Source organism: Thamnophis elegans, chromosome 2, assembly GCF_009769535.1.
Source record: "Thamnophis elegans isolate rThaEle1 chromosome 2, rThaEle1.pri, whole genome shotgun sequence".
NCBI lineage: Eukaryota > Metazoa > Chordata > Lepidosauria > Squamata > Colubridae > Thamnophis > Thamnophis elegans.
Genome location: NC_045542.1, coordinates 132,959,599 through 132,973,437, shown reverse-complemented (window position 1 = coordinate 132,973,437; position 13,839 = coordinate 132,959,599). Strand labels below are relative to the sequence as shown.

The window sequence follows — 13,839 nt, the reverse complement described above, 5'->3', positions numbered from 1 at the left end:
CTATGACGGATGTGTGCTGATCCAGATGATGATCCAAGCTAACCTAATAACAGAATGGCAGTGTTCACACGACATACTAAATCACACACTAGCCAGCAGCCATAGGCAGTATTTAATTTATGGTTCAGTGAATCATGCAAAAAACCCAAGCAACTGGCCCAGATAATTCTGAAGACCATGTGCGAAAATGATGAAGTGATCAGCAGTGTTAACCAAGTTATTGATAAACTGATTAAAAGGAAGCTATGAAACACCAGTACAACTTGCTAATTGCAAAGTACAGGTAGCTCTCAACTTACAACCACAGTTGAGCCCAACATTCCTGTTGTTAAGTGACTTATGCCCCATTTGTTGACCTTTTGTGTCATAAGCTGTTAAGTGAATTACTGCAGTTCATAAGCTGGTAACACGGCTAAGTGGATCTGGCTTCCCCATTGATTCCGCTCATCGAAAGGCTACAAAAGGTGATCACATGACCTTGAGAAACAGCAATGATCATAAGTATGAACCAGTTGCAAGCATCTGAATTTTAATCACATGATCATGGGGATGCTACAAAGGTTGTGTGAAAGTCACTTTTTTCAGTGGTGTTGTAACTTTGAACTGTCACTAAATGAATGGTTGTAAGTCAAGGACTATCTGTAGATTGCAATTCCTCCTAACATTTATTTTTTGAAAAAATAAATTCAATAGTAAAGGATCAAGTGATCAAGAAATATACAGCAGACTAGCACGTTATAATAGCCATGAGCTCTCTAAAAATACATTCAGATGCTGTGTATACACCTATGAAATTCCAAGCAGTGCAGACAATTGTACACCTGGAATAATTATAAAAGTGAAAGTTGGACTCTGAAGAAGTAGGATAAGAACAGTATTGACACTTTTGAACTTGGTGCCGAGAAGACTCTTGAGAATGTCACGGGCAGCCATGGAAGCAAAGTGATAGCTCATCAAACACATTTACACAGAATTCTCACTTGAGGAATGAATAACTTTTGACCTATTGTGCAAAGACCTAACTCTTTGGAGAAGGCTTTAATAGCTGGAAAAGGTGGAAGCAAAGAAAAAAAGAGAAAGAAGAGCAGGAACGTGGATAGGCTTAGTAGAGTGGAGAAAAATCTTTTTATGTGGTCACTAAGAATCAGCAATGATTAGATGGCACATAATTAGTCAGTCAATCAATCAAAGCATCAAGTTTGCTGTCCTGAGATTTTTTGGTAGTCTCTCATCCAAGTCCAATCCTCCCGAACCTTTTTGAGATTTGCTCAAGTCAGACTGATTGGTGCTGCCAACTGCTATTTTGTTATAGAACACGAGTTCTTGATTTTATTTCTATCAAGGACTTCATTTCTGCAGGAATAATCATAAAGTAGTATCCCAGGCTAAAACAAGCAGTGAGCAAACCGATTTATTCCTTCCCTTTATGGCATGGTTCTTTTTAGCATCGTTCTTTTCTGAAAACTTTCTGACTTGCAAAACATTTTTTGATATTGACTGAGCTTTTCGACTGAGAAAGTTTCTGCCTCTTCCACCCAATCATGCACAATAGAAAACAATGCATTTTGCACAATGGCAAAACATGATCTTATATCAGCTCATTTCAGAATATAATCATACATAATCATCCTTGCAGGAAATCAAGCCATTGATGAAACATTAATCTGACTAAAAGCCAACCTTCTAGGTATTTGTAACCTCCATCTGAGTAAACTACTCTTGCCTTCCTCTCCTCCCCCCCTCCTGATTTAAATCTGACATCACTTTAGCCACTCTATGGCACCTGATCAAAGCTTTTGCCTACATACTACTCCTGATTTTGGAATACCATAGACAAACAGTGTTCTCCTCCTACAAAGTCTCTTAAGTGAGCTGCTGCTAATTAAGCTTCCCAGCACCACTTTCAACTCAGACACAATGTCCTTTTTATTTAATTGCTCCTGCAAGAACTGCACAGTGAAGGCACTTGGATTTTGCTGATAAGAAGAAAACGGACTGAAGCTGCATCTGATTTGCACATGGTAGGTAAGAGCTGAAGCCACCAAGCTCAAAATCTTTCAGCAGTCACAATACATCTGTCAGAACAGGCGCTGCAAAAGGAAACACTGCACATTGATCTACAAGGCTGACAAACTCTCTGCTAAGAATACATTAAGGGTATTCACAGATAGGGTCATTAGGAGATTTACAGGGAAATTGGAGGGGGGGAGAATGTTGTTGTGAAAGGAACGTCTCTGGATGGAGGCGGTTACTAGTTAGCCACAAAATATTGAGAACTTTTTACTTTATCATAGATTAGCTGATATAAGCATCCAGAGTATGGCACTTTGGAAAAGAATATCTCAATTTTCACTTGCCCACAAAAGCAATACACCCCTTTGCTAATGCATACTCTGAATTTATGCTGGTTGTTGCACTTGTTCTGCTTTGTGATTAGCAAATGCAGGAAAAGCTAAACCTCACCCACACTGTTAATAGTGAAAAAGGAAATGTAATTACCTAGAGTAGTCTCCTTTTGCTTCCTATAAGGGAAGAAAAATCATGTTAGAAATCGTTTTTTGTTTTGTTTTGAACAAATGCTGACCCTATGTGCAAATTATAAGTACATCTGGGGTTTGAATTTTTTTTTAAAATATAGGTTTTATTATTTAAAACCACCTCCGTGCCCCCACCTCATGTGTGTAAGGCAAAAAGTAAAATTACACAGCTCAGTTTCTGCTAACCTGGATCCATTTCAAACACATTTTTTTAAAAAATCAAAATTTTATTATTTTATTAGTGTAGTAATACAAACAGAAGCCTCCTCTTAAGAAAAATAACACATATATATATATATATGAGAGAGAGAGAGAGAGACAGAGAGAGAGAGAGATGCCCACGCAAATCAACTACATGATAAACTGAAGCAGAATTGATGGGACATTTAAGTTTTGGTAGTGATTTTAAATTATAGTCCCTTTTTTCTCTACTTCAAATCTTTCCTTGTGCCCAACATATAATTTTATTATTACGGAAAATATATTCAATTATCCCAGACAGATGACAAAAGTATAGCTTATTCAAGGCACGCTGCCCCCACTCCAAATAAGTTTTCTTCGTGCATTTCTTCTCCGGCTATATTCTTAAATGTCCGACAGATTTGTAAAACGTGAAGAACCAACAGGTACTCCGTTTATAACTGGGTCAGCTGTGTGAAGGAATATACTTTCACATTTTATAACAAAAATATAAACAATACTGCAGAAACTCCAGTCTGGGAACTGAACGCAAGACACATTAAAAGAAAACCACAAAATTGAGTTCAGGAAAATCTTACCTGTAAAATCAAAGCAGCTAATCTAAAGACTGTCTCGCTTTCCACTTCAATATGCCCCTGTTTAAATAAAGAGGGAAGTATCAAGTTAACACGAGTGAACTCCGGAGGGGAGGGAAATCTCCCCTCGCCTCAAGCTACACGGAATCTCTTAGTAGTCTGACACTACTCAGCAACGCCGGCTTTCCTTCCATTTCCAGGTCGTACCATTACAGCAGAAAGGGGTGGGTGTAATTTGAGCCATAAAGTTTGGATAACTGCTTATAGTTTAATGTGGAAAACAGGAGAAATCATCCAGTAAGAAAAGAAGAATTTGGAGGCAGAAGGAAAACTGTCAACCAGATCTCTTGCAATCTTTGATGAATCATGACTTGCAAATGTTGCATATTTTGACCCTCCGGGTTTCCCAGGGTTGAATGCTTGCAATGACTGGAGGCTTTGCTAATACGCTTCAGTTTGTGGAGGGTGCCCGGAGTTATGCAAAGCACATACTCACAATAATCCTAAGCATATACACTAGGAAATATGTCCCATTGGGCTGATGAAATACAGTAAGAAAGAAGCACCATTCGTCTTTGGTGGGGAGATTGCTAATTTGAGCTTCTTGTTTAAATAAGAGTGTATATTTAATTTCTAAATGAAAACATAGCTGATTAAATTTATACATGTCCATCATCTTTATCCTTTGGGTTAAACAACGTTATGCAAAAAGCAGAAAAGGAGTATGAAATAAAACAAAGCAATAAGAAAAAGAATTGGTCCCGTTTTTGCCAACAACAGTTACCCTACCCTAATCTTTCTGTTTTGAAACTGCAGGTCATCCTCCCATTATCAAATGCCAATTTAGTGACTGTTGGAAATTAGTGGTGGACATTTGTTTGTTTTGTTTTGAAACCAGCAGGCTTTTATGAGTTGTGGTAATGCGATTGCCATTCACGCACTTCACAATCAGCTCCAAGCAAACAGAACCAATGGAGAAGTTGGCATTGTAAATCATAATTTATGTATGATTTGTATGATAGTCTGTAACATGGATCACTCTGTTCTCAGCATCTCCCATACCCACCTTCTACTCATTTTTTTCTGTTGGGATAGATTTGTCTTCTAATAGTTTTCATACATGATTTTCTCTTCAATACTTTTCACTCTGTTTTTCCCAAGTTTTCTCAAATCTGATCCCTGTTATTGCCACAAAAATGGTCTTTCGTCATTCAGAATTTCTCATTGCCCTTATATCTTTCACTAATTCTCTTGGACTTTCATCATCAATTGATTGGTATGATCAGTACAGAGCAGTGGAGAAATTCATTTTTTTTTACTACCGGTTCTGTGGTGGCAGGGGAAGGATACTGCAAAATCCCCATTCCCTCCCCACTCCTGGGGGAAGGATATTGCAAAATCTCCATTCCCACCCCACTCTGGGGCCAGCCAGAGGTGGTATTTGCTGGTTCTCCAAACTACTCAAAATTTCCGCTACCGGTTCTCCAGAACATGTCAGAACCTGCTAAATTTCACCTGGTACAGAGCTTTTTAATTTCCATTTCTGGAAATCAGGGCCATGGAAAGTGGCCTGCAAAATACCGTATTTTCACGACCAAAAGCCGCACCGGATTATAAGCCGCAGTATCAATTTAACGTTAATTTTTCAAACTTTTTCCACATATAAAGCGCACCGGGTTATAAGCCGCACGTTTCCCGACGCTTCTGGACATCTGTTGCAGTCGCGAGGAGGAGCGGAGAAGAGCGCGAAGGTTCTTGGCGCTCCAGGAAGCCGCGAAAGCAGTTGGGAGAGGCGCACGGCTTGGTTTCTCCTCCCTGGACGTCGCAGCAGCAGCCCCAAACTCACCAATCTCAGTGTTTTTTGCATCGGGGTGTGCTGCAAGAGCATGCCCCGATGCGAAAAACACAGAGTGTTTTTGGGGCTGCTGCTGCGACGTCCAGGGAGGAGAAACCAAGCCGTGCGCCTCCCCCAGCTGCTTTCGTGGCTTCCTGGAGCGCCAAGAACCTTTGCGCTCTTCTCCGCTCCTCACGACTGCAATAGATGTCCAGAAGCGGCTTTTGGGGCTAATGGGGATTGGATTTCCAGGTCGATAGCCCCTGCCGCTTCTGGACGTCTATTGCAGTTGTGAGGAGCCGAGGAGAGTGCGGAGAACAGCACGAAGGTTCTTGGCGCTCCAGGAAGCCGCGAAAGCGTCTGGACGTCGCAGCAGCAGCCCCAAGCGCACCGAACTCTGTGTTTTTCGCATCGGGGTGTGCTGCAAGAGCATCGAGCTGGAAATCCAATCCCCATTAGCCCCAAAAGCCGCTTCTGGACATCTATTGCACTCGCGAGGAGCGGAGAAGAGCGTGAAGGTTCTTGGTGCTCCAGGAAGCTGCGAAAGCAGCTGGGAGATCTTTTTCCACATATAAAGCGCACCGGGTTATAAGCCGCACTGCCGGTTTTGGATCAAATTTTAGGATTTTCAGTGCGGCTTATAGTCGTGAAAATACGGTATTGCTGAAGTATAAGCACCTGCAGTACTACCTACTGATAACTAGGTACGTTCATATGTATAATTTCTGGAAATAAATGGCATCTGGAAAAATAAGAGTATTTTTAGGTTGCATTATTTTGTGTAAGGATGAAGAATTCATGCATCATACTAAGCAGTTTCTGTTTTTATACATAATAGATTAAGTAAGTGCACTAGACTAAAATCAAACCAACCACATAATGACTTAGCTAATATGTGACCCTATGCATTGAGTTTTAGATTTTTCCACTGAAATATGATTAAATTTTAAAAAATTAGAAGGCTTGATCTTTGGCAACATATTTTAATTTGACTACACTAATTTAATATTTTGCTAATAGTAATTTAATTATCAAGTAATTCCAAAAACTTCCATTTAGAATCACACTCTTTTATTAAAATGCAAATTATAATTGGAAGTTTGATAGTTTGGCACTATAGTAGACTTACAAAAAAATCAGTAAGTCACATACAAGAAATCCTGGTCCATTATCGAAAACAAGATTTCATTTCATGGGGAATAAATACATAAAAGTTCTCCCTTTAATTTTAATACAATGAAACAACAGAAAATCCTTTGAGGTCTAGGCAAAAGAATGAAAAGGTTCTAACATTTTAAAAAAAACTATCCTCAGCTCCAAATTAGGTAAATTTTCAGTAAGTTTCTATTATGAATCTGTTCTTTCTCTTATTTTTTTCAAAGCATCTAACAATATGAAAGTAAAATGGACCAAGAACTGTTATGCTCAATTTCTGCACTGGCTTTATGATTATTTTCTACCACTTGATCCAATTCTTTTTCTTCTTAATAAAGGGTCTGCTTTTGCTTTTCAGATCAATCAGGAATTGTTTTGTTGGTTGAGATAGGAATCGATCAACCAATTGGTTGTCTGAGCCTGACATCATGGGCTTGGAGATAGTGACTAGCCCAAGGTCATCTGCCTAGCTTTCATGCAAGAGTGGTACTAGAACTCATAGTGCCCTAGTTTCTGGTACCTTAACCACTTGAACCAACTAGCTCTCTACCAATTAAGCCAATGCTGTTTGGTAACTGGAAACATATACATATTTACAACACATGCCAATACAAACTGTTACCATGATTGATGGTTCATAGGATGTCATTTTGATGTGGTAAACCAGATTCACTATTAGACAAATTAGGAAATGACTTGCAAATATGAAAATATAATTAATCTGTAATTCTAGAACTGAAATAATTGACAAAATCAAATCTAAAATAAAACCCTAAATTTGATATTGCTTTAATTGCATTGATGTTTCAAAGAGATAATTAAGCAAGCTGGATGGGGTAACCTGCAGTATACAATTCCAGAATTAGTCAGAATTGCAAGGAAGTATAAAGTGCATAAATGGATATAATCTAGTTGTTCGTATGGTAGAAAATATACTTAACTACATAAAATAAAATACAAAGGGGTAAACTGCATTGCAAAGGGAACCAATTATTCTTACGTGCAGTGGTTAAAACACTAAAAGTAACTAACACATAAAACAGTAATGTGCTTCTTTATTAACCCATAAATCAATAACAAAAGAAATTAAATTTTGTCAGAAGGATGAGTGAAAATAAAGTTGTATTTAATTAGCTAATTTATATGCCACCCATATCACTGTCAGGTGACACTGGATGACTTACAACATCAAAAAAATAAAATAGAAAACATAAACACTTAAAAAAATAAGTATTAAAATTAACAAAAAAATTAGTTAATTTAGAAACCAGAATGCAATGGGACTTGGCTGGGGTCTCCGTCCAAATCCACAAATCAGAGAGGGATGCTCCCATCAGGGGTCCCATATCAGTTGGCGCAGTCAAGATTTCAGGGTCTTTGGGAAGGCGAAGAGGATGGGGTTGGATCTCATCTCAAGCGGCACCATGTTCCAAAGCATGGAGTACATTTCCTCCCTCCCCACTTAAGCTTCTAAAAACCACTTAAAAGCTGAGCTTTCCCCCAAGTGTTAGGAGTGGGTGAGGCCAAAGCGTAAGGCCAATGTCATGGGCAATATTGAGGAAGTTCAGTTGTGGGACATTCTTTTCTCATCTTGTTTTTAATCTTCTTTGTTTTTATTGTTTGCTTGTGAGCCGCCCATGATTGGGTTTTAAAATGGGCTACTATGCAAATGTTTTAAATAATAAATAAATATCTGGCCATTTTTACAGTTTGATGATGTGACTATGGCAATCCATTTCTGCTGTCTTAGGATAGATAGAAGAAGCCACTCCTATTTCGGAAAGCCAAAGCCTCAGTGATTTTAAGTATGTAGGGTGAGATTTCTTATTTTCTTTCAAAACTTTTACTCTAGCCCAAACTTTTACATAATTCATAGAAATTAATAGCACTACTTAGCTTTCTTCTAACAGTCTTGAAACCGATGTGGCAGGTGCTTCTATTTCACGTAGATAAGCACTAAATCTCATTTTACAGGTGCTATCAATTACCAACAAATGCAATGTATTTTTAACACATTACAATTGATACGGTATTTATAATCTGTCTCTCACTGTAACCTGTATCAGCATAACTGGTCTGTCTTCCCCTTCTTGCCTTCCCCCTCCCACCTTCTCCCAATTTAAATTGTATACAGGCTGAGCCACTCCAAGCATCTGATGAAGTGAGCAACAACTCATGAAAGCTTATGCCTTTTAATAAAATGTGTTAGTTAGAAAAGATGCTTCCAAACTCTTGATTTGCAGTAAAGACACAATTCTTTTCCGTGAATAGAAACTTCTGTCCTGGAAAACTATCTGGTACAGGTAGTCCTTGACTTATAACAGTTCATTCAGTGACCATTCAAAGTTACAACAGCACTGAAAAAAATGACTTATGACTGTTTTTCATGCTTGGTAACTGTCTTGTATTTATGACAGTTGCAGTGTCTTGGGGACATGTAATCACCTTTTGTGATCTTCCGACAACCAAAGTCAATGGGGAAGCCAGAATCATTTCACAACTGTGTTACTAACTTAATAACTGCAGGGACCCACTTAACAACGGTGGCAAGAAAAGTTGTAAAGTGAGGCAAAATTCATGTAGCAGTAGAACAGAAATGTTGAGCTCAATTGTGATTGTATGTTGTAAGTTGGGGACTAACTTTTATTGGAACGAACCCTTCTGTAGAAATTTGATAGAATAAATCATTTTCCTGTAATTTAGGAAAATCTAGTTCAGATTTTGTCCAGGCTTATCGTATTTTTCAGAGTATAAGATGCTCCGGAGTATAAGACGCACCTAGATTTTTTTTGGGGGGGGGGGGAACGGGGGGACAAGGGAAAAATATCTGCCTCTGCCTCCCAGCAATTTGCTTCCTTGCAACAAACAGTACAGACAATATACATTGTTTGTAGTGTTATATTTCAGACTATACTTGTACAGATGCTGTTAAAATGTGCTTTCTGGAAGTATAGTTATTGTCTGCTATTTAAAAGAATAGATTTTTTTTAAACAATAGCATTGGGCCTCTTCAGATCAAGCATTTGTTTTAAAAAGCTTCTTCATTTTGTTACGTTGTCTAAAACAATAATAAAGTAGTCTTTAAAAAAATAAGTCTAATAATTTGAACATTCTATAGGCATTTATAGTTGTTGACTGACTTCCTTGCAGCAAACAGGCCGATTAGCACCTGCCTCCCAGCAATTTGCCATGTGGAGCAAACTGCTAGTTTCACTTTCAATTTCTCCCAATCATCAGCTGTTAGAGGCTGCAGGGATTGCTATAGCTTATTTAAGCCTGGGCAAGCCCCCCCCCCCTTTGCTGCAAAGAGGTAAATTGCTGGGAGCAGAGGCCAAAGGGTGGGAGTTGGTGGGTGGTGGAGCTACATTCAGTATATAAGACACACCCAAATTTTATCCCTCTTTTAGAGGGGGCAAGGTGCGTCTTATACTCTGAAAAATATGGTAAATGCTATCCTTGCCAACAAAAATAACTTTTAATACTGAATAACCACAAGCAAGTGCAGCTTCATCCAGCTTTCACAAATTCAATGCCCTGCAAATCTATGAGCATTACAAGGACTACTTTCCCAAGTAAATAACATGGCTGAAGGCCAAAAGTCATACCAGATTTCTGGGAGCAGAGATTAGGAAAGGTTCCCACAAGTAAATAAAATTCTAGGGCAGTCCTAGGGCAGAGATTTCCAAACTGGTAAAGCTTGAGCACTGTCTCATGAGAGTAAAATTATAACTAGTGTACAATCAATTTGTTCTTAAAGGCTACTATCATCAGAATAAATATTGGTCATATGGAAAACCCCTCTAAATGTATCTTGCTGGAAGATACCTGTGGTGGACTGCTGGGAAGAAGAATTTGGAAACAGGCTGTAAAGTCTGCACTAGAGTTCAGTGGTCAATACATTTAAATAAATAAATACATTTTTGTCTTTGACAATACCACAGTCCAATCATCTGATGAACGAAACAAGGCTATGTTTATTAAATCATTCATAGGGTTCTTGGCAACCTGGCAGTGGCTTTTTTGTGTACTTAACTTCTTCACACTTGTCTCTGCCTCCCTCTGGAATTGAAAACTGGCATCAGCAAAATGAAAAAAAATATTGCCAGGAAGGCAATTATTTGAGAATGGCCTGCTAATATGCTAGTTAAATAGAAGATGGAAGTACAGGAGATGTCCATGCCACAGTAAAAAGGAAGAATCAGATGCTTAAAGAATACAGTGGTATTTATCATTGATAGCAAAGTGAAGCAGTTGAAATCACTGGCTGGGTTTGAATATGTTGTGAACTCATAGTTTAATGTTATGCCTTCCTGTCTTCCATCCGCTATTCTAGTCCAGTACAGTCATGGCCAGCTGAAAATAGTCCAAAAGGAGTGTTTTCACTCATTGATGATATGAACTTAATCACCCTGTGGATTTGTACTGAGTTAGGAGAAAGGGAAGAGTATGGAGGCATGAGATTTCTTGACATCATGTTAGTTTTAGTGTTGTATACAAATATAACAAACGTATATTCAATGTATAAAGTAGCAGAAGGTTTTGTGGAAGAGAAAAACCCACTTTATCAGATATACAAATGTTATCCAAAGTTATTCAATATAATTTTATAAGCTTATAATTACAATATAAAAGAAAAAACTATGTCTGTCTAGCTATCTAGCTATCTCTGTGTGTGTATGAATGTATATGTATGTATATATACAGTATATGTACACACACAAATATATACATGTACACGTACATATAAAATGATATATAACTTTGAGGCATACACACAAGTTAATACAGGAATTTTGTTTATTCTTCTGTTCTTTTTTACCCTCTGCATGTATTTGGTTAATTTTTCCAAATTCTTTTTAGTTCCTTTTATTAGGGTTCCAATGAAAGACAAATACAGCTAAGATACATAAACATTACAAAACTGTTTTAATGCACAATGTAGATCTGTTTAGGTTAACTTTCTCAAAGTTAAACTGCACGTTTCAGGAAAGTACTGTGAAAAATGAAAGTCCAGGTTTTTTTAAAACTTGTAATAAGATATTTGAAAACTAATTAATCAGGAGATGTAGAGTAACATCTCCTGTAAGTAGGATTTTGCCCAAACAGAATAAACAGAAAGGATCAAGTTGGATTTCAAAAAAAATGCACTGGATTTACTTAATAATATTTTTTTTTACAGAAGATTTTGTAGAAAATGTTTTGTACAGAAGGTTTTGTAGAAAATGTTAGTGGGAGCAATCTCTCTCAGGGGAATCAGAAACGTTTCAAGGCATAAACTTCATTCTCAAATTATCTACCATAAAAGAAGACTTTTACATATAACAGACATAAAAATATGTTGGCAAGATAATTAAATGAAGATGTGTAAGAAAAAGAAGCTACTTCTATGTGGTGGTTTTGTTTATTGGGGATAACAATTTTTGCAATATATTATGGATTGCAAACTGTTTTAGATTAGGATCAATGAGTAGCAAGGACATGGGAAATAGAGCAGATCAGTTTGTGGCTTAAAAGTTCTAGAAACAATAATTTAACATGTGGGACATTCAAAATTTTCCATTGCAAAGCCATTGCCATGTAGAAACAATGGGGAGTATCTTGGATTGAGGATCAGGGACATCCATCAGGAAGGGATGAGTAAAAACCAGGGGACCACAACCATGTAATTCACACCCTTTTTGGCACATGGCATGCATTTGATGTAAAACAGGCCTTCAATCATGCAATCATGGCTGCCTTCCTGATTTTTCTTTAATCCTTTCCCCTACTACTGGGTAACCTGTAGTAGTTCTTTCAGGGGAATTGTTCCAGGACCTCATTCAGAAGAATAAATAGGCTTCAAACGATGCACGCCAGTGTTACTTCAGTTTGAATTAAGTAAAGTAAGTACTTCATGGAAACATATCTTCTTAGTTGCCGTGTCCTTCCTCTTGAACCCCTAGATATTTGAGTGAACCCCTCCCACCCGAGTTTCAGAAGGTCAGTGTTCTGAATTGCAGGCAGGGTGGTTATGATTATCCTTTCAGATGAGGAATTAATCCAGTGGTGAAATTCATTTTTTTAACTACAGGTTCTATGGGTGTGGCTTGGTGGGTGTGGCAGGGGAAGGATACTGCAAAATCTCCATTCCCTCCCCACTCTGGGGCCAGCAAGAAGTGGTATTTGCCAGTTCCCCGAACTACTCCAAATTTCCGCTACCAGTTCTCCAGAACCTGTCAGAACCTGCTGAATTTCACCCCTGAATTAATCCCTTTGTACTCTGAATACTGATTCCTTGTTTTTTTTTCTTTTGGTTATTTACATTATATGGTTTTAGTTTTAAAAACGGAGTGCTTATCCATGTTTTTCAATCCCAGGTTCCAGATTTGGGGAGTTCTATGCCACTCAGAGTTGGTTGATTAGAATGGCCTGTAAGCCCTGCAAATAAACCCCACCATTTAACTCATAACCCAGGAAATAATACAATTAATTGTTCAACCTAAAGTAATTGGAATCACCTGCTGCAAGCTAGGAGAGAACTTGTAGCTATATCAATTTTCTGTCCAAGTTGGACAGCAGCTAAAACCCACACATCTGGAGGATATCCAGTTGGGAAAGTTTATAGAATGAGGGGATAGGCCTCTGATTTGCTTTGTACTGGACAGTATTAGAAGAGTATTGCAGTTTTAAAAATGTTTCCTTATGTGTTCCCTGCCCCACCTGAATTAAGCTTTGAACTGCTGTTTTAAAAAAAATATTGGCAAGTCCACTCTATGCATTCCTGGCTATTTCTATGCTTCAAGAAGAAATCTGTCCAAATTTATCTATTGGCACACAGGGACTCTGTGAGCACTGGAGCAGGCCTTGCATTTTTGTCTCTATTTCTTTGACTTATCCATTCCTTTCCTTCTGCCTTGAAGAGGTTACATCATTGAGCCCTTATTATTTAGCTCACCATTCCCTATTAGGACCCCATTGATTGATTTCTGCCCCTGTGCTTACAGAGTCTCTGTGTGCCCATAGATTAATTTGGGCAGATTATGCCATGGTCTACTGAAATTGTCCTTTCCCAACCTTGACTGCTTCAGCCTTTCTACAGTAGTTACACAACAGCAAGCTAAGTCTTACTGAGATGTACTCAAGGACTGGTAGCTTCAAAAGGCCCTTCCAGTAGGCTGGAGGAGTGGAGAGCTAATGGAACAAGAACCATAATAAGTCCAAAGAGAGAAAGAAATTTCGTTCTTAGGAAAATAGATTTGTTTATTAAATATCAATAGTTTTATAGTAGAATCAACTTAAAATCAAATTCACCAAAATGAGGAAGCGAAATGCTAAGCAAGGGATTATGTTCTGAACCAGATGGACTGACATTCTGTTTGGTTAAACAATTGCAAGGAATAAGGGTAAATGCACTTAGTTGTAGAATGGTAGCTATGCTACTTTTCAGAGACAGTAAGTATGTAATTTTCACACCAGTGAATGACATTATGCATGATTGTACCGTGTTTTCCCGAAAATACAACATGTCCTGATATTAAGACCTTGCCACATTTTTCGG

General features: G+C 38.1%; 1 protein-coding gene across 1 annotated transcript in view; it reads right to left on the bottom strand.

Moving 5' to 3' along the window:
* The window catches only part of FRMD4B (FERM domain containing 4B), a 161,047-nt gene that overhangs the window by 92,390 nt on the left and 54,818 nt on the right, over positions 1 to 13,839 (bottom strand). The window contains exons 6-7 of the mRNA XM_032212079.1: positions 3,317 to 3,373; positions 2,500 to 2,522 (exon numbers count right to left, since the gene is read on the bottom strand). Coding sequence (XP_032067970.1) covers positions 2,500 to 2,522; positions 3,317 to 3,373 — 80 coding nt within the window. The remainder of the gene's footprint in view (positions 1 to 2,499; positions 2,523 to 3,316; positions 3,374 to 13,839) is intronic.